Genomic DNA, 19,613 nt, shown 5'->3' with positions numbered 1-19,613 from the left:
TGATGATGCTTTTAATGACCCTCTCCCCTGCTTGGACACCCGGCGCAAGGAGCAGCTGTTTTACAGCTGTGCAAGTGGTGCGCCGGGGGCCGGTGACCCTGCTGTGGCCACTGCCGACGGTGCGCTCGGCCCCATGTCCCCGTGTCCCCACGGCTCTGAGGGCTCCGAGGGCTCCGGCTCTCCTCGACCAGCTGGGCACCTGCAGCCAAGCTTGACAGGAGGCCTGAGGACTTAAAGGTCATAAGTTTCAGAAAGATATAGGCAGCTGACCCCGAGCGAGGGCGGGCACGATGCTGCTGCTGGGCCCTACCGTGCCCTGATTAAGAGTAATTAAGAGCCTTTAGAAATAACGCCTCTATCAGCAGGTCGTGAGCTAACGCCCCCCCCCCCCCCCCCAGCTACACAGTGGGATAATATATTTATCTGCAAGCAAGGTATAAGACCATGAGTCCAAAGCTACAAATCCTCACAAGTGAGTATTAATGGATTATGCCTTTGCAATCCATTGCATGGTCTAGTTATACAACAAAAACTGGGATAATAAAAAAGCTCTTAGTGTCAAAATGTAATTAAACTGCTTCAATACGCCTTGAGATCAGCACAGCTGCCTTGTGCTGCCATAAAGCATTTTCAAACCGCTGGGCCATTTGCTTGGGTGCCTAAACGAGAGCTCCTGGCTTCAGCCGCGGCCCGTCTACCGCGGCGTCTGCCGGGAGGCGCAGCTCCCCTCCCACCCGCCGCGCTCGCACCTAGAAATGCGGGGCCCATGCGGGGCTGATTTGCGCTCTCCCTCTGCAGCCGCGCCGGCGGGCCGAGGTGCAGCCAGAGCTCGGCTCGAGCCGGCGCCGGTTTGCGCATGTGCGCAAAGCCCTCAAAAAAGCGCAGCCGGAAAATGCACATGCAGCCAAGCAAGGGGAAGGGGGGATGCACGGACCCATCGGCTCGCTCCGTGCGCCGTGCGGCTCCGACGCGTCAGTCCCAGACCCGAGTCCCGCGCGGGAGCAGCCGGCATGGGGCGCGGGAAAGCGGCCGCTCAAGCGCTTGGCGGCGGACACTGGTTCGGAGGCAAGCGCAAGGTGAACAAGACCTTTCGGGACACTCTTGTTTCGTGCTTCACATGGCTAAACGAACCATTAATTAACCTCTCAGCAGAAGCGATCAAACTTGCATGCCCGAAATACCAATTATCAGTCAGTCACGGTGTTTATTCTCCTCCGGCCTCGTTACCCGCCACAGGTGTTTCTCGGCCCCGGCGCCTCCCCGTGCGGCTCCCCTATTTTTTTCCTTCTCTGTGTGCATCCCGTCGCTGTGCTCATGCTGCCACAGCTCTTGCATGGTGAAGCCAGCACCGCGAGCGGCAGCTCGTGAGCGTTATATCCCAGCCCTCGCTGCTCGCCAGCTCTATTTCTAACGCCGGTAAGTTTGGCAGTAGCGGTGACTTTTTCAGGTGTGTGTGCGTCTGCGCGCGCACGTGCGCCTGTGCACGCAGCGAGCTTTATCATTTCACCCATCTTCTCCCCGGGGGCGCCGGGGGGGGGGGGTTGACTTTTATGTGTAACAATAAAAACCTTCATTGTAGCAAAACATTGGCTGGTCAAAATTAGACTAGTTAATTCCAAAGAATTGTTTCATCTCAGCTCAACAGTAATAATGAATCTTTTTTACAAGATGAATTGGTGAACAGCCAACTTCCTCGGGGGCAATTCCTGTGTAGTGTTGATCCCACTGGAATTTACCTTGGGGAAAAAGAAAAAAGAAAAAAGGAAAGAAAAAAGAAAAGGTTTAAAACTATCAAATGCTACTATTCATAACAACGTGTTATTTAGCCCAGCCATTTACTGACAGCACACAGACGGAGCCAGGGCTTTTGCAGAAACGCTCACACAACGCTTTTCTCCCAAGCCGACCGCAGCCTAAAGGAAATACGAGGTGCGCACACGCGCGTTATCATCGGCCGAGAAGCCGGGCGCGCGGCGGACGCGCTCCGAGTGCAGAGCGGCCTCTCAAAACTGATACGGGCTTCGCCTCTGCCCCAAAAATCAAAGCGTTCCCGCTTGAACTTTGCCTGTTTCTTGGGTCGTTGCTGCCGGATTAAAGCGGGCAGGAGCCTTCTCCGGTCCCCGTCCCCCTGGAGCCCACCCGGCCGCCGCTCCCGCGGTCCCTCGGGCCCCCAGGAGCCCTGGGGAGGTGCATTCGGCCCCGGTTATGGGGTGCAGAAGGAGGGAGCTGGGGGCGCGCCGAGCCCTCCCGCCGCAGCCGCAGCCGCCGCAGCCTCCCGGCGTGGGCACGAGCTGCCAGCCGGCGCGAATGAGCTTTTCCGTGGGCAAAAACTCTGCAGGGTTTTTGTTGTTGTGATGGTTTGGGGGTGGGATTTTTTTTTTGTTGGGTTTTTTTTTTTTTGAGAGGGATTAAGCTAAATTAGTTTTTATCTGTTTCTGCAGTTTTCCACTGGGATTCAGTGAAGCACCAGTGCCTGAGAACAGAGAAACGATAAACATCTAAATGCAGCCACTCTGAGTACTGTTTTATCTGTGCCATTTGAAGTGATGACACCCTTCAACCAGATAAACAAAGCAGCGAGGAGGGGCATGTTGTTAGATGGAGTGTGTAAGGCGCAGAATACTCCCTGCCACATTACAGACAATGGCAATGCACAATCATTCATTATAACTCAATTACAGTAATTAAAACTGGTGGGATGCAGAGGCAGAACAGACGAAGGGAGTAGTGCCAACAAAATTTACACTCCGTGTCATCAGCTAGCGATAACAACAGCTGATGGTGTCCCAGAGCCTCCCCCCCGCCATCTGTTCGCGGAGCTGCGGCGAGAGGCTGGCATAGGTGCCGCAGCGGCGGAGCGTATGGCGCATGGGAAGGGGGCGCGAAAGGGCTTGCAGCGCTGCCCCGCGGCTGCAGCGGGGCCGGGGCCGGGGCCGGGGCGGTGCGCGCCGGGGGGCCGGGGGGCACGGCGGCTGCAGCAGGGCCGGGGCAGTACGCGGCCCAGGGCACGGCTGCTGCAGCAGGATTGGGGCGATGCACGGGGCACGGCTGCTGCAGTGGGGCCAGGGTGATGCACAGCATGGGGCACGGTGGCTGCAGGGGGGCTGGGGCAGTGCGCAGCATGGGGCATAGCCCCTGCAGTGGGGCTGGGGCGATGCACGGGGCACGACTGCTGCAGCGGGGCCAGGGCAATGCGCAGCATGGGGCACGGCTGCTGCAATGGGGCTGGGGCAGTACGCGACATGGGGCACAGTGGCTGCAGCAAGGGCAGCGCTCCCTGGCCAAAAACACCCCCCCCTCCAGCACAGGCCACCCCCAGGGCGACCAGCCCTGTTCGCCTCCCTGCACCTTTTCCACCCGGGGCGGACACGTGCACCCCGGCGGCTGCACGGGAGCCTCCAAACAGCGGGATCTGGGCCAATCCGACAGAGCCCTCGCCAAACCGGCTGCAATCAGGAGCCGGTCACGCTGCAGCGTGGGCAGCCGCCCCGCTCCTCCTCTGGGGGTTTCCTTCCTTTCTTTTTTTTTTAAGGCAGGCTAACAACCTGTCTCAGCACCAGGATTTAAACACTGTAATTTGATAATTACTGGTTATTTGAAGTGCAATTTGACCTGACTACCAACGCTGCCGGCTGGGCTGGGCAGGCCATGAGGCGCCCGGCTCCGGGCCGGAGGCTGGGGCTCGGGTCGGGTGGGAGCGGTGACCGGCGCTGCACCGGCGCACCGGCGCGCCTGCAATCGCCGTCACTGCCCGACGGCTGCAGCAGCCCCCAGGGACAGGCCTAGGGCAGGACGTAAGCCAGGAGCAAGCGACAGCATCCCCGCGGAAGGTGACCAGCTTGCGTCCAGTGCTCGGCTGCTGCCAGGACAAAATATTCCGCGTGCCTCCTTCGCATGGAGGCACCGTCCTTGCACCATCCTTGCACGCAGCTGATGCTGCTGCAGCTCCTTCAGAGCTGGAGTTCGGTTTTGCACCAAAACCTGCCCAAAGCAGCGCGTGCGATGGCGGGGTGCCGGGATTTTGCCCGGCCTCGTGCAGCCACGGCCACGTCTCTGGAAAGACGACCTCGGCTTACGCTGACGAGGTTTTTTAGGCAGCCGGTGTCCCAGAGCAATGGGCAAATCAGCCGCCCACGCAGCCCAAACGGTCGAGCAATTTGCTAACCTGACAAGCGAAATCTCTGCGTGACAGCGTTTCACAGCAACACCAGGCCAAAGCTGAACTAAAAGCATTTAAAACCCCCCTTACGGATATCTAATCAAAAATTAGCATGTGGGGCTTGGACTACTTTAATTATAAAGTACGTGCGTTCAGAGCCTTGCTGATAGCATAAATGGAAATCAGAGCAACTGCTCATGGATTTAACACCTCCTCCGTCAGCACTTTCTGAAAGGTTGTAGTCAAACCAAATTAATTACAGAGGGCAACAGTTTGCTGGGAACTGTTGAAAGGCAGAAGCAGCGGAGCAGCCGCCCGGAGGGGCGGCGCGGGGAAGCTCCTGGCGGGGAAGCGGCCTCGCTGGCCGAGGTGAACCTTTCTGTGCCCACGCATTGAATTCCCCGAAATTTTACAGCAAAGGGTTTCTTGCAGTTTTTATCTTGTAATGGTCCCATGGGTCTGGCCCTCATTCCATTCAACTTAAAATCAGATTTAAATGCACTCACGACCATTTACCGCCGTGCATTATCGGAAACCCGAGCAGCTAGAGCGCGGCTCCTGCGCTGTACCTCTCCCTCGCAGCAGGCTCTGTCATGTCCAATACATCACGGGGAAGCCCCTGCAGGAGGCTGCATGTGTCCCAGCTCAAGGAAAGGGCTGCGCCTCGGTCGGGGGCGCCCGGGCCGAGAGCGGAGGAATGCTCCGCTCGGCAGCCGCCGGCGTCGGAGCACGGCGCGAGCCACCCCGGCCCGTGCAGCCACGCGGCGACCCTGGGGACGGTCGCTCCCCGCCGAGGGCCACGTCCGCCCCGTCTGGGCCGTACCCTGCCCCGTGCACCGGGCTGAAGGCAAAGCCACCTCCCCGTTCAAGGCTCTGCTCCATCTCACTGCCGGGCTGCTTGCTACAGACTTCAGCAGTGCAAACGAAGCACCTCGGTTATTTCTTCAGTCCCATTTTGAGAAGAAAAGGAAAAGATGGGGCCGGGGATGCCTTGCACCGTGCCCTGCACAGCCTCCAAGGTAACGGGAGGGGGACGCTCGAGGAGGTCCCCAGCCGAGCATCGTGCAGGGCAGGACGCGGCCAGCCCCGTCCGCGTGTCCTCGTGGCGCAGGGTGGGAGTCAACAGCGCTTTACAAACATCTGTCACGGGGCACCGAAAAAGCAGAAAGGCTGGCAGCGATGCTTCGGAGGCCAGTTCAGCTGCCAGCGCGCTCCACGTCGGGTTTGCTTTTCCGGCTGACTTCAGCATCGTTTGCATCCCGTAGCACCCGCCGGGGAGCAGGGCGCAGGGGGACCCCGGCCGGGCGCCCGCGCAGCCCCGCGCTCGCCTGCTTGGCTTTATCAACAACTCGGTGCAGGTTTCCAGAGATCAAATGGTTTATAGACACTTTGTTTTCATTCGCACTTCATTACATTTACTTTTTATTCTTTTTTTCTTTTTTTTTCCTTTTTTTCTCCCTTTTTTACAAAAACCAGTTGTAGTTATTAACAGCTGTACATATTCTGCTACATACTTTGGTGTAAAGTAGAGAAGTCTGCCTTAGTAACCCTCCGCCAACTGAGTTGCACGCAATTCCTTTCATCTTTTTGGAGAAAAAGCAGCACCGACTTGCAAAGCAGTAACCACGCGGGACACGAGCTCATGGCAGCCTTGCCGTCGGGGGAGCTTCCCACTTCTCCAAAGCCCTCCGACAGTTTCCAGAGCGCCGTGGGGCCGCTGCAAAGTGCGGGCTGTGCTCCAAAAACTGCCCCCAGCGGGGACATTGCTGTCCCCAAGCCCCGCTCCGGCACGGCTCCACCGGCACGGTCCCCGGAGGGTTTGGCATTGCCCGTCCTGCCGGCGCTACAGCACGAACGCAACTGTCGAAACGAGCCGCTCTAAGCGATAAACGCGGCGACGCAGACCCGTCAGAAAGGGGGGCCTTTCTACAGTCCTTTTTCTGAGCATAACCGCGCTTAGAACCACTTTCTTTAAATGCAGTTTTGCTTTAAAGAGCTTTTTCTCCTTTCCGTTGGAGAATTAGCGCGTACGCTCCATCGCACGTCCTCCTCTTCGCACGACACGATGTCCTGGGGCTCAGAGGCACCTAACCGCTCCGGGGCCACACAGGCAGGCGCCTTGTGCCTGGGAAGTTTCCCTTATTTTTAACAGAAAAGGGCAAAACATCTCAAAAAAAAGGGGCGTTTTTTAAAAGGGAAAAAACGTTTCCCGTGAGATTTCCTTTCCATCCCCCTCCTCCCTGCGCCGTCCCGCGCAGCCGCGATGCCGCGAGCCCCAGGCCCCGCGGGCACGGCTGTCCCCACCACCCTGCCCTCGGCACCCTCTGCGCTAGCGATGCCTTCAAAACGGGTAGTTCTCGCCTTAACCCTAATTACTTTTTGACCAGATTAAAATCAAAAATTAAAAGATAATCCATAAAAACGTAGTATAAAAATTCTCTTCCGTATGCTACAATACAGGGTGAGCACTTCTGCTACACAAATACTTTTATTTCCTGTTATTTCTTTTTTACCCTTTAGTACAAAATGCTGAAATGCAGGCCTGTGCGGGGTTGGGGTTTGCTTCATCGAAACCTATATACCAGAAGACACAAGACCATATAGCCACAGGACCCTACCAAAGCCAGCCCCTTCCCCCCACCACACACAAACCCTACTTGTTAGTAAACTTTGTTTTAAAAAATTGTATTTTAAAGGTTATCAATTCTAATTCTTTACTTTCATTTGAATACAAAACACATAAGTTGCTATTATCTTCCGTGGCTCCCTGAGCTGAATTTACTAAGCTTTCTTTGAAATCATTCCTCATCGTTTATGTCCGAAGAGCAAGAAGGGCTTGAGCAGAAGTTTCCTAGAACACGGACTTCCTGTTTTCTTCAAACATACGAGCACAAAAATCCATATAAAAACTTGATTGTTTTGCTGATGTCCCGTCAGTAGCTGAAGACCCAACCGGCTTCGCTGCAGTCCATACAGTGTTCGAACATGACTAACACACTGAACAACTCACGTGTACAACAGTAGGAACAACTTTCACCAGTGGACGTCTTTGCTCAGTCTGGTTACAAGCTGCATGTCAAAGGAGCGTCCCGAGCGGACGCTTCGGGGGGGGGGGAAGGAGGAAAAATTGCCACCACCAAAACCATCAGTGGAATACAATTACAGCAGACAAAAAATACACAACTAGTGTAGCGGGAGGGGGCCCCCACCCTTCCAATTCTATTTACTAGTCCGTTATTTACATTTTTCACAAGTCTTATGCAGAACGCACAAAAAAAAAAAAAAAAAAAGATGTCACAATAAAAAATAAGTCCTTTATAGTGCCACCAAAGCGCAGACGGAAAGAACCAGAAAACCAAAAAAAAAAAGAAAAAAAAAAAAAAGGAAACCAAAACCCTAAAAACCAAAACCAAAATTTTGTTTAGGGCTTCAATGTGTGCCATATTTGCAGACCTCCAAATGAATCCGTACGTTTTCTAAGCCAGGCCTCCAACGCGAAACCCCGCCGAGCCGCCTCGGTCCGCGCGCGCCTGGCCGAGCCCGGGGACCGGCACGGCATGGCCGGCAGGACCGTCCCTGGCCGCGCGGCCGCTCGCGTCCCTCCGTCCGTCAGAGTCCTGCCGGAGCCAACAGCCCCATTAAAATCCGCGGTTAATAGATGACCTCGTAGACTGTGGCCTTCTTGTCACCAGAGCCGGTTACGATGTATTTGTCATCCGCTGAAATGTCGCAACTTAGGACGGACGAAGATTCCTTTGACTGGAAAAGGAAGGAGCGGGGGGAAAGAGGGAAAAATCAGTGCGGTTTCCCGATGAGGCTGCTGCAGCGGCGTTTCCCGCACCCAGAGCCACACGGAGAGGCAGGACCGTGCGGACGCATCTGGAGCTGCACAGAGAGGCAGGACCATGTGGATGCGTCCGGAGCTGCACGGAGAAGCAGGACCGTGCGGATGCGTCTGGAGCTGCACGGAGAAGCAGGACCATGCGGACAGCCCTGCCCCACTCCCCCACCCCGGAGCCACCCGTACCTGGAATATGCTCGCTCCGTAGGGCGTCCTCCAGGCGTTGAGGAGGTTGTCTTTCCCGGTGCTCACAAACCATTTACCTAACGGCAGGGAAGATCCAGGGCGTTAGCAGCCGTGGGACGAAAGCGGCAGCTGGAGCCCGGCCACCGCTACCAGGCAAGGGGCGACGGGGAGCAGGGAAGGTTTTGCATCCCCCCTTCTCCCACCCCGTCCTGAAGCAGGCCGCGGACATGCTGCCGTTGCCAGACCGGGCTCCTCCCAGCCCTCCCAGACACTTCCAGCTATTTGCACTCCGAACTTTTATCTGGAGGTTTCCCTAAGATGCCTCTCCCAGCCCCTTTCCTAGGGAGCAGCACCCGCGCCCCCCCCTCTGCTCACTGCACCACACACCCGCGGGGCTTCGGTTGCCCTCTCCCCCTCCGTGATGCTGTCTGGCAACTCGCAGCCTCGATTAGGTGGAGCAGCAGGATGGTTTTACAGGAATAATCCCCAGTTTCATCATCCGCAGGACAAATCCTGCTGGAAGCCTCTGTGCTGAGCCCATCGCTACAGCCTCGACTGTGCCGAGTGTGGCACCTTGCTGCCGCTGCGGTCCTCGCTCGAGGTCTTATGCAGAGGCCTAACTTTAACCCAAGCGATCGAGGGGAGCACGGCGTCTTTAACTCACCGCAGTAGGCAAATTTCAGCGAAAGGACACAGCTCTCGTGGAGGTGCAGCTGGTATTTGTCGGGCTTAGTGTGGTGCAACACTTCCACGTTGCTGCTCTCCATCCCCACCGCCAGCCACTCGCCCGTTGGGCAGTATCCCAGCGAGAAGATCTGCAAGGACACACAGACGACCTCAGGCGTGGGGGCTCGCACCCTCCTCCGCTGCTGGTCCTGGGGGCAGGAGGCAGGTCGCCACCGTCGGTGACAAAAGCTGAGCGCCCAAGGCACGAGCGGGACCACGCGACGGCGACCTCGGGACGGACCTGTCCTGCTAGCGAGGGGAGGTGCACGCTTGCTTCCCCACCTTGGGTGCCAGCACAACTCACCCCGAGCCCCGGCTGCTGAGCAGATGCCGCTGCCCGGCTCCGGCTCTGCCGGGGCAGAGGATCAGAACCAGCCACGCGGCACGAAGCGGGAAGGCTTAATTTTAATGCTTCCTGACTTTTCCAGGGAGACGTTCGGGCATGTCGATGACGGCACCGGGCTGCGCTGAGAGCGCGATTCTCCGCAGCACTGCACGTTTCTCTTTTCTCTGATCCAGGCGCGGTTTAATAAAAACGAAGGCCTGTAGCCTTCTGGTTGAGCTTTGCCCGCAGAGCCGACAGCAAGGCCAACGATTCAAAAGAGAAATGGCCCAACGGGCTGGAAAGGACGTAACCCAGTCCTCATAAATCACCAACTGTCCCGAGCCATCGAAACGCCTGGTTCAACAAATCCAGGAGCCAGAAGAAAACGGCTCTGCCCCTGCAGCACAATCCTTTTCCTTGTTCCGAACGAGGCACCCCAGGCTGAAACGCAGCCTCTTCCAGGGACAGGACTCCTGCCAGGGCATTTATGCGTTTGGACAGAAAGTATCTTTCTGGCATTCTCCAGAATAGGAAACTCTGCACGGAAGGCAGCACGACTAAATAAGCTCTAAGTCATGGTTACTCGCGACTGGGAACCGCGACAGCACGGCTCCTGGATGCCTGGCCTCGCAACGCCAAGCGTTAATACAGTGGAAATCCTGACCAGGACGCAGGTGCCCGGGTCCCGCAGCCATCCCGCAGGTGCTGGGCACCGAGACAGCGCGGCAGGGCCAGCCTGGAAGACCTGAGCAGCATCCCCAGACACACGCCGCTTTCTTAATGGCAGCCTAGTCTTGCAGGGGATGAAAAAGCAATGAAAGAGGAGCCAAAACAGCAGCCCTGGGAGCCCTGCAGCTCTTACTGCCTTGAACGCTTTTATATTACACCTGGGACATCCCTGCATGCAGCTAGCGAGGGCTGGCGAAGACCGTCCTCCGAGCAGGAAAAGCCTCCTGCCACTACCGCACACGGGCCGGTTGCTCCTGCCGCCTCCGAGCGGCCGGGCCAGCTCCTGTGCCGGTGGATAACCCCTGCGGGTCTCCTGCTTCGGGAGCGCATCCAGCCTGCGGCTGCCGCCTCCCCGGTTCGTCATGCACCACGCAAGGTTAAGCCCTAAACAAGGCAACGAGCTCTACAGCGCGGCCGGGACGTTTCCCCCCTTGCGGGGCCCGGGGGCGCCCACTGCTCACCTGGGACGTGAAGTCATGCTGCTGCAGCTGCCTGCCTTCCCGCAGGTCCCACGAACGCACCGTGTTGTCCAGACCACCCGTCCACAACTTCGTGCCGTCGTGCGAGATGTCTATGCAGCTGGCGCCATCCGTGTGGCCTTGGAATTGCCTTCGAAGAAAGAAATTTAACCCTTCAAGGAGGAGCGTCAGCAAAAACCACGTAGGTGGTTTCAAAGGAAGCTCAGAAAACGCCTGCAATTGTGCAACCCAAGGCTAAGAAAGGCGAGACGCAGGCAGCTGAGGCACGAACAGGGAGGGAGGCAGTTTAAACAGAGCAGTCGGGGGAGTCATGTTTCTGACGTGCCCTGCAGGCCTCGTATCGGCTTCGCGGGGAGGAGAGCGCTGCCTGCGTGACGTGCCCTACCCTGCACCATGCTCTCCAGAAACCCCAGGGTGTCACTACAGCCATTTCCACCTAGGCTGCGTTTTCAAGGCTTTCCCCACACCAAGGGCGTCTGGACACCCAACTGCTCTCCTCCCATCCCCTTAATTCAGGCTCAGCCACTGGCAAACCAGCAGCTAACGTGAAACAGGGTCTCCTCCGCCAAGGCACGCCAGCCTGGAGGAGCCCGTTTGGTTAAGTTACGGACAGAAAGCACCACAAACTGGCTCTCTCATTGCCATCCCTGAGGTTCTCAGACCAAAACATGGCCAAAAAAATCCCAGATCAACCAAGAGCGCAGTCGGCATGCTCCAAAGCTCCCCACCCTCCTGCTTTGGCCACGCACGGGGCTAGAGGCGCACGCACCTGACGAGCGTTTGGTTGTGCAGATCCCACACGGCGATGTTGCCGTCGCTGCAGCAGGAGAAGCAGACCTTGGCGTCGGGGCTGATGGCCAGAGCGTAGCAGGCCGGGGCGGAGGAGGTCAGCTCGGCCTTGATGCGGGGCGTGGGGGACGCCAGGTCCCAGATGGTGAGCGTGCTGGCCTCCCCTCCCACGATCAGCGTGCGGCCGTCGGGCAGGAGCTTGCAGGAGCGGATGTAGTTATCCCTGTTCTGGGGGAGGGAGAGCAACGGGGCCGTTACCGGGAGGGAGGAATAACCCACCGCGCGGGAGGTGGGGACACCAGAGGGGACAAGTTCTGCTTAGCGACGAGCACGATCTGGCGGGGGCTCGTGCAGGTGTCAGCGATGCTCCGGGGCAGCTGATCCGGATGCTCCAGGTCCCCGTGCGAGGGAGATGGTGCCGCCCCGCGCCCGCCTTCCCCTTACCAGGCAGTCCAGCTGCGAGATGGGGCTCTTGCTGCCCGGCTGGCTGATGTCCCAGATCTTCACGCAGCCTTTGCCCCCGGTGTAGACGTGCCTGGTGGGGTTGCTGATGGTCACGGCGCACACCACCTCGCCGTGGCTCAGCGTGTTGATCTGGCGGGCGTGCCGGGGGATGCCGGGGCCCGCCAGGGCGTCGTGGGGAAAGGGCACCGGCTGCATCTGCCCGTCGGCGCTCACGTGGAACGAGTAGGCTCTGCCGAGGGAGGGCACGGGAGGCGTCAGCCCCAGGCAGGGAGCGCGGCTGCGACGCGGCGGCACCGCGACCCAGCCGCCGGATCGCGCTTGCATTCGGGCCGGGACGCCGCGCGGGGCAGGAGACGGCGGCCGGGCTCCCTGCCCAGCGGCGGCCGCGAGGAGGAAGAGGAGGAAGAGGAGGAAGAGGAGGAAGAGGAGGAAGAGGAGGAAGAGGAGGAAGAGGAGGAAGAGGCAGCCGGCCAAAACCCCGCAGCCGTGCCCGTCTCCAGCCGCGGGAGAGGAGGGGACGCGCGCCCGCCCCGCCAGCCCGCCCGCGCCGGGAACGGAGAGGGCTTACGGCTTCCCGCCGGGGATGGAGGCCAGGCTCGTGGGCAGTCCGGGGGCCCTCATGGGCGGGTGCGGGTCGAAACCAACCTGCCGAGAGACACAGGCGTGAGGCCGGCACGCGCAGCCGAGCGGCTCCCAGCCCGCGAGCCCGGGTCAGAGCGCAGCGGCTCCCTGTTCTCCCTGGCTACTGTAGAGCTTAACGTTATTCTTTTCCCCAGCAGAAAGGGGAGAGGACTTGGGAACCAGCCAGGGAGTTCGGGTCTGCAGTGACGGGGCGGGACGCGCTCGCCCCCCCTTGCCGCGTGTCCCGGCCCCACGGGGACACGAGTGGCCGAGCCGTGTCCCAGCCTCCCGGCCCTGCACCGGGAGCCGGCGGGGCCGGTGCCGCGGAAGCCCCAGGCCCTGCCATTAACGGCAGCGTTTTAGCTGTTGTTCGGATCGGGTTTCGCCTCGGACACGTACGAGCAAGTATTTAGCAGGAAAAGGTGAAGGTGGCTGCGCCATGAGCGTTTCCCAAGGGCAGCGGCTATGAGAAACCCCAGCGCAGCGGCGCGTGCTCAGCACCCCACGGGGAGGCGGCGGCTCCGCTCCGGGCATCCTCCGGAGGCAGCCGCCGGCAAGGAGCCACCGGCACCACGGCCCACACCGGGGAGCCCCCCACTTCCCACCGCCCAGGTCCCCCCCCCGGGAGCCAGAAAAGGAGCTAAAAGTGCTACGTACAGCTCCAAAGCTCACCATTGGCGACCGGCCGTAGGCGGCGGCGGCGGCGGCAGCGGCGCTCATCTGCGGAGGGATGTTGTGGAGGCCGGCGTAGGCGCCGGGGCTGGTCAGCGAGCCGTTCATCTCGTGGTGCCCCATCATGGCGAAGGGAGCGGCGTACGAGCCCCCGATGGAGATGGGCGTCCTCAGGGCCGAGGCTGCGGGCAGGGGAGGGACGCGGTCACGGCGGGGACGCCGGCCGGCCGGCTGCCGCGCGGCTCCGGACGACTCCCCGCTCATCCCAAAGGAGGGGGTGCAAACGCGATGGCTGCGCCTCCCGCCTTATCCCATATCTGGCAACGGGGGCAGCCTGAGCCACCTGCGTCCTTGTCCTGAGCTGGATTAAGCCCCCGATAAGCCTCGTCTCCCCAGGGCTGCCGTGCCACCGATGGGGGGCACGTGCCGAAGCCGGGCTAGGGGCGACGGCGGAGCTGCAGCGCTGGGATCTGCATGGCACTGGAAACCGCATGGCACTGGAATCCCTGTGGCACTAGGATCCCAGCAGCACTGGGAACCCTGCAGCACCGGGAACCATATGGCATTAGGATCCCCATGGCACTGGGAACTGCATGGCACTAGGATCCCCACGGCACCGGGAACCCCATGGCACCGGGAACCCCATGGCACCGGGATCCCCGCAGCACCCACCCAGCGGGTCCATGCCCGTCGGCTTGCCAGGCATCGGCCGGAGGCCCGGAGTCGTGCTCGTCCCTGGGGTCGGAGCGTCGTTCCTCGGCGTGGGAGTGTTCGACTTGAGCCCGGGCGTCGACGACTTGTCGTTCTGGCCGGAGAGGGGAGAAAAGGGAGGATGAGGTCCAGCCGCCGGCGCCCCGAGGCGGGACACCCCGTGGCATCGGCATCCCGCTGGGGCCGCGCCGCACCGCCCGGAGGAAGCTCCGCCAGGCGGAGCGAAGCACCTACGTGGCCCAGGTCCTTCGTCTTGGAGGAGGGAGTGCTGCTGGACGAGGCGACCGAGGCCGGGCTGTTCGGCGCCTCGCCTTTCTTCAGCCCGCGCGTTTTGTCTATGCCGTTCTCGGGAGGCGAGTGCGCCGGGCTGACGCGGGGGGTGGCGGGGTCCTCGTTGGAGACGTCCACCACCAGGTCGTCGCTTTTGTCACCGTCGCTGTCCTGAAAGGCGAAGCGAGTCGCGACCCCGCCGGGAGCTCCCAGACCCCGCGGCAGGGCGCCCAAACCCTCCGGGGCCACCGCGACGGGCAGAAGGCACCAGTTTGAGAAGTTTTACCCCAAACCCACTTCCTTCCCTTTAAAGTCCCGCCCGAGGGGTGCACGGGCCCCCGGCCCCGGCGGGCACCTCCGCGCCGCGGCATGCCCCGGCCTCGAGGTTTGAGTCCCCGCACCGCTCTAGCCCGTCCTCGCCACTCACATATCGGCTCATGCTGTCCTTCTCCTCCGCTTTCCGCTTTTTGGAGTCGATGCTGTAGTCCGTGGAGCTCCGGTGTTTCTCGCTGGCTCTCAGGCTTTCCGAGGGCGAGACAGAATTATTCTGGAGTAACAGGGGAAAAAAGAAGAAGAAGAAAAAAAAAACTTAAGGAGTTGGAAACGTGAGAAAACGGGATTTCACAAGCAGCAGTTTAAAAGGCAGAGCAAACGGGGGGGGGGGGCCCCGCCGCGCTGCCCCGCTAAGGAGCCGGGGAGCAGGCCGTGCCCAGGCTCCTAAATCCCGCGAGCGGACGCGTCCGGGCAGCCCCCGCGCGAGGGGGCACCGGAGGCTGTTTACCGCAAGCGAAGTGCCAAAAAAGGGAGGAGCAGCCTGTTATTTGAAAATGAAAACCCTGCGAGGAAGTCGCTTGCAGAGGCAGCGCCTCCCAGGCGGGCGCTGCGATCGCTCAGGCGGTGACCGGCAAATAAAGATGCACAAAAAGGCTCCGGGCAGGGAGGGGGTTTTGTGTTCGTTTGCAAGCACTAAAACCCAGAAAACACTAAACACGTTGGCTTTTCCAGGAAGGCCCCTCGCACGCCAAATGTTGGCTCGGAGCGAAAATGGCAGCGCGAAGCCTCCTTGCGAGAGAGCTGGAAAAACCCCAGCAGCTCGGCCCTACCTACAGCCCTGCAGAACAGCGACATCCCCGTGCAGATGCCATTCAATTAGCTGCTCCGAGCTGCAGGAGAAATTACCATCATTTCATTTCTTGTACCAGAGCCTGCCACCCCTGCTAAGCAGAAATGTTTCTAAGCTCCTCTGCCTCCCTTTCTTTCCCGGCTGAAAAGGAGAACTAAAGCAGTTCATGTTTCTCCTCGGTACCCAATAAGCAGCTCTGGATAACACCGGGGCCTTTCTTCTCGGGCAGTCATGCTGAAAAACCTTGCAGCTACCAGAGAATCATGTCAGGCATTTAGAGGCATCGATCCATTCAGCCTGCTGCTGGCCCACCGCCAAGAAACTAAATATTTTTTATTGCTCAGGCAAGGCTAGGAAAATATGAATGACTAACTCTGATTATCGTGCGCATTAAACCTCCGCGGGGAATACTCTGTATTTTATTTTATAGCTCAGGAACATTCCCATCTTTCACAGCCCCCCCACCCCCGGCCCCGCCGCCCCCCTCCTGACGAGCAGGTTAACGATGCCCAGTTCCCCTCTCCCCCCCCCGACACGGCGCTTTGCTTCCCACCCGCCGTCGGCTCGCTGGCTCTCCCAAGGCCCGTTTGCGGGGCTGGCGCCGCCTTCCTCCGGCCTCAGCCCATGGAAAAGGCTCGCGGCGCGGCCGCCTTCCCCTTTTCTTGCTAAACACCCGCTCGCCCACTTTGAGGCAGAACCCAGTCAAAACGAGAACTAAAAACGCTGCCGTCGACACAGAGGTGTCAGGGGACAAAAAGAGAAGCTGCGCTCGGAGGCGACGCTCGCCCTCCGCCGCGGCTCCTTAGACGGTTAGTTAACTGCTTGACCTTCCAAGTCCTGCTTAACACAGCGTAATAGCCCAAACCGTCCCGGCAGATTAGATGACCCAAGATAATAGAAGAGTGATCAGGAATAAAATAGCTTTCCTAATCGCCGAAGGATTTCTATCCGCGCAGACTTGACTGCGCTCATTCACAAAGCTTAGTCAATTGAAACGGAACCTTAAAGCCGCGCGGCAATCGCAAAGGTTTAAACCAAATCTCATAACTGGCACGGAGGAGGTCTCCTGGCACGACGCGGCGGCGGCTCCGGTGGCTCCGGCGCGACCGGGGCGGAGCGGGCGCAGCCTCGCGCCCCAGCCCGAGCCGCCGTTTCCACGCAACCCTTTAGTATTTATTTTTTTATTTTTTTTTAAATATATGACCCATACGAAAGACATCTCCCAAGCTCACACCCAGAAGTCTGGTTTTTAAAACAATAGATAAAATAGAAGCGCACAGCGATCAGAAACTAAGATAGGAGGGGGAAAAAAAAGGAGGTAACTGAACTTACTGCACTTGAGTCTCGCTCTTTCAGAGGAAGCCGGTGTCAGAGGCGAGGTCACAGCCAACACGAAGAGAAGACAGAAAAACAAACAAGTTAGAATAAGTCTTAAAACAGAAAAAAAAAACGGAGGCTCCCCATTACCTACGGCCTCCTGCCTTAACTCAGGACATACCTGGTTTCTCCTCAGCTTCATTTTAAAATTGACTTCCCCTGTTCAACCGGCTCCCACTATCTCCTCCCCCAGCTTTTTTTCTGTCAAAGTGATTTATGTGGCAAAACATACAGCGCATAAAGGAAATGCACTGAAGTACAAAAGGAAATAGCATCAGCCCGAGGTATCAATACACCAAGTCACAACTGCAGGAGAAGAGGCACTGCACATCCAGACTGCCCCTCTCCGCAGAATTGCAAAGGCAGGCGCTGCCACATTAGCAGGATGTGCTTTAGTCATTAATTTATACATAAATAGCCCCATTTTCCCTGGGATCTCCTGGTAATTTAAATCCATGCAGAAAAAAAATGAATGTAATTGGATATTTGCTTCCAACCGATTTTTCTCACTGACTTTCATGGGGAAGAAAAACCCAAATCCAAAAGCAGCAGAACCCAATAGGTTCATGACATTGTAAGATAACTAACTACCCTGTAAATGCCCTGTATTAAGGGCAAAGATCTCAGATCTTGATATGTTAATGGACAGGTGGACTTGCAAGGAAAAGCTTCAACACCATTGATTTGCAACTGAAGTCATGGACCATTTTTTTACTAAAGAGATTTTCTTATTCCTAATAAAAAGATAAAACAAGTTTGCTAGTGAATGTTGTTGGTTTCCAGACCAGGGAAGCCACGGGATGGAGAGAAGCCAGGAGGAGGGGTGCATGGCAATTCATCACGGCCAGATAACCTTTCTATTTATTTGGGGCTGGGTTTTTTTGTGGTTGGTCGGCTTTTTTTAAAGAATACCTCACCCACATGCATTCCCACGTACTCTAGCGAGGCTTTGCTTTCTACTGCTGCTCCCATGGCTAAGCATAAGGGATTGCATACGAAAAGCGACGCCTGCAAAGCATCTGAGCGCACGCAGGCTGCTGGTTGCAATCCCTGCAGAGGGGCCACCGGCGCAGGGGGAGGCAGGATTTGCAGCAAGCCTTCACCAAAGCCTCCAAGGACTCACACCTGCGTGTAAACTCGGGGGGGGGGGGGGGTACACGAGCAAATCGACTATCAGAGCTCAATTTGCTGGTGTCGGTTTTTTGCAGCAATTTGCTTTCACTGTCCTAAACGGGCAAAGAAAGCCTGGAGCTGGGTCCCCGCCGGCGCCCGCCGCTCTCACCTCTGTGGTCCAGGTCGTGGTGGTTTTTCTCGTCTTTGACGGCGAGGTGCGCCTGGCTGCCCAGGGCGCCGAGGGCCAGCAGCCCCGAGCTGCTGCCGGTGACCGGCGGGATTCCCGGCGGCTGGAGGCCCGAGGGGTGCGGCGGCAGCTGGACCGGGGGGCCGTGCGCAGCGTGAGAGAGGTGCTGGGCCTGGAGCTGCTGCTGCTGCAATGAAAGCACCAGTGAGCCGGGCAGAGGGCAGGGGACTTTGGGGAGTTTCGAGGAGCTTCGCAGGATTTTGAAGCCGGGCGGTCACGCGGCGGTGGGAAGAGCCCCGGGCAGGGGCACGGCTGGCGTCCCGGCGGGGCGAGGGCAGAGCCCGGTGGGAGCTGCCCGGCTCGCCCGCCTGAAAGCAGAACCTCGTTAGCGGGCCGGCAGCGGGGACGGAGGGAGGCGCCGGCGGCCCGGCCAGGCTGCGCCAGCATTGCCGCAGCACGCTCTGCCCAGGTCGGACCGCGGCACTCTGCTCCGATTCGGGGCACTTCACGTCGTCGCTGCAGATCCGGCTGCTTCCGCTCTCCGGCAGGTACAAGCAAGAAAGCACAGCAATGCTGCCCGTAGGAGACACCTCGGAGGGCTGGAGCGCCCGAGGCGAGGCTAGGTCAGACAAGGAGAAGGCGAGCATCCGGGCATCCTTCCACACCACCGCGGAAAGGAAAGTTTTCGCTTGTTTGCTAGGGACTAGTTTTAAGGCATCAGATGGTGAAAACAAAACCACTGGCAAAGCACCTCTGCGCGCTCGCGTGGATGAGCCTGCCGTGTTGCACGCTGACCTGGGCCAAGCAGGGCTGCCATTGCTGAGCCGCCCTGGTCGGCAGCGCTGTCCTTGGGACGTGCCGCCTGGACCGGGTCCCCAAGCTGCCTCCGCGCGTGTCCCTGCACATGGCCAGGCTTGCTCGGCGTTAACAAATGCTAAGCGTTAATAATCGTGGCTCAGCGCTGGCTCCCCACGGCTCTGATCCCGCGGCACCGCAGGGGCAGCGCGCACGGGGAAGGGCATCCTCCATGCAAAACCGGGGTCGCGCCGGGCCGTGCACCGCGTTGCACCGTTTGCAGGGCAAAGCCGAAGCCCGGGCAAGGCGGGCGCATCCCGCAGCGCTGCTGGGCGACTGCAGGGAGACGGGCACGGGCGAGTGACGTTTCCAGCGAGGGGGCTCAGGTTGTCTCTCAAGAGTGACCAACCATACGTGGACACAAGCCACAGCCCCTGCCCGGCCAGAGCCTCGCGGGCCGTAAGGATGCGCGGTGCTCTGCTCGCTCGCTCCTCCCCGGGGCTCCCTGGAAAGCCGCTAAGCCCAGCTGTCCTGGCACGCACGCAGCCAGCCATGGGAACAGCCCACTCCTTTTTGGCTGAACTACAGCTTCGGGGAGATGAAGCAAAAACCAAATGCATCCCTTGAATTTCTGTTTCAAACACAAACTTGCTTGAAGCCCAAGCTGAAATCACAGTCGGCCGGTCATCAGTCCACGGTGCCCCCAGCACTTCCCCTGCCCTAAGGGGGCACGGGAGGCAGCCAGGGCACTCCGGAGCGGGCAGTCGGGTTTCCAACCCTTGCTGCCACCAGCTCCAAGGCCACCTCCAAGCAACACCAACGGAGCCGCAGGGGCAAGGCACGCGGGGGCCCGCAGACCGACCGCGGGTCCCGGGCGCCGCGGCGGGAGGAAGCCCGGCTGCGGACGTGCCAAGCCCGGCAGCGAGGGTCACCGGAGCGGGCAGCTTTCTAGCAAACTGTGCCGCGCTGGGAAGATGCTCTAGGAGGGGACACGCTGCCCACCCCGACCCGGGCACCCCAAAGGCAGGGCCGGCAGCCCAAGAAC

At 59.3% G+C, this 19,613-nt stretch overlaps 1 protein-coding gene across 8 annotated transcripts in view; it reads right to left on the bottom strand.

Annotated features, from left to right (window-relative positions):
• Positions 1–6,609: 6,609 nt before the first annotated feature.
• Positions 6,610–19,613, bottom strand: part of TLE3 (TLE family member 3, transcriptional corepressor) — a 32,080-nt gene continuing 19,076 nt past the window's right edge. For 3 of the 8 annotated variants that reach the window (XM_067305700.1, XM_067305696.1, XM_067305697.1), the window contains 13 exons: positions 17,756–17,960; positions 16,429–16,445; positions 14,401–14,520; positions 13,938–14,144; positions 13,665–13,797; positions 12,978–13,174; positions 12,268–12,344; positions 11,679–11,928; positions 11,215–11,462; positions 10,428–10,575; positions 8,851–9,001; positions 8,187–8,263; positions 6,610–7,918 (listed from right to left, as the gene is read on the bottom strand). In XM_067305700.1, coding sequence (XP_067161801.1) covers positions 7,811–7,918; positions 8,187–8,263; positions 8,851–9,001; positions 10,428–10,575; positions 11,215–11,462; positions 11,679–11,928; positions 12,268–12,344; positions 12,978–13,174; positions 13,665–13,797; positions 13,938–14,144; positions 14,401–14,520; positions 16,429–16,445; positions 17,756–17,960 — 1,938 coding nt within the window. In that variant the 3' untranslated portion in view covers positions 6,610–7,810. The remainder of the gene's footprint in view (positions 7,919–8,186; positions 8,264–8,850; positions 9,002–10,427; positions 10,576–11,214; positions 11,463–11,678; positions 11,929–12,267; positions 12,345–12,977; positions 13,175–13,664; positions 13,798–13,937; positions 14,145–14,400; positions 14,521–16,428; positions 16,446–17,755; positions 17,961–19,613) is intronic. The other 5 variants (XM_067305699.1, XM_067305702.1, XM_067305698.1 and 2 more) reach the window with 3 other exon arrangements.

This window comes from Apteryx mantelli, chromosome 15 (assembly GCF_036417845.1).
Source record: "Apteryx mantelli isolate bAptMan1 chromosome 15, bAptMan1.hap1, whole genome shotgun sequence".
NCBI classification, from domain to species: domain Eukaryota; kingdom Metazoa; phylum Chordata; class Aves; order Apterygiformes; family Apterygidae; genus Apteryx; species Apteryx mantelli.
The sequence above is the reverse complement of the archived record's forward strand: the minus strand, read 5'-3'. Positions and strand labels throughout refer to the sequence as shown.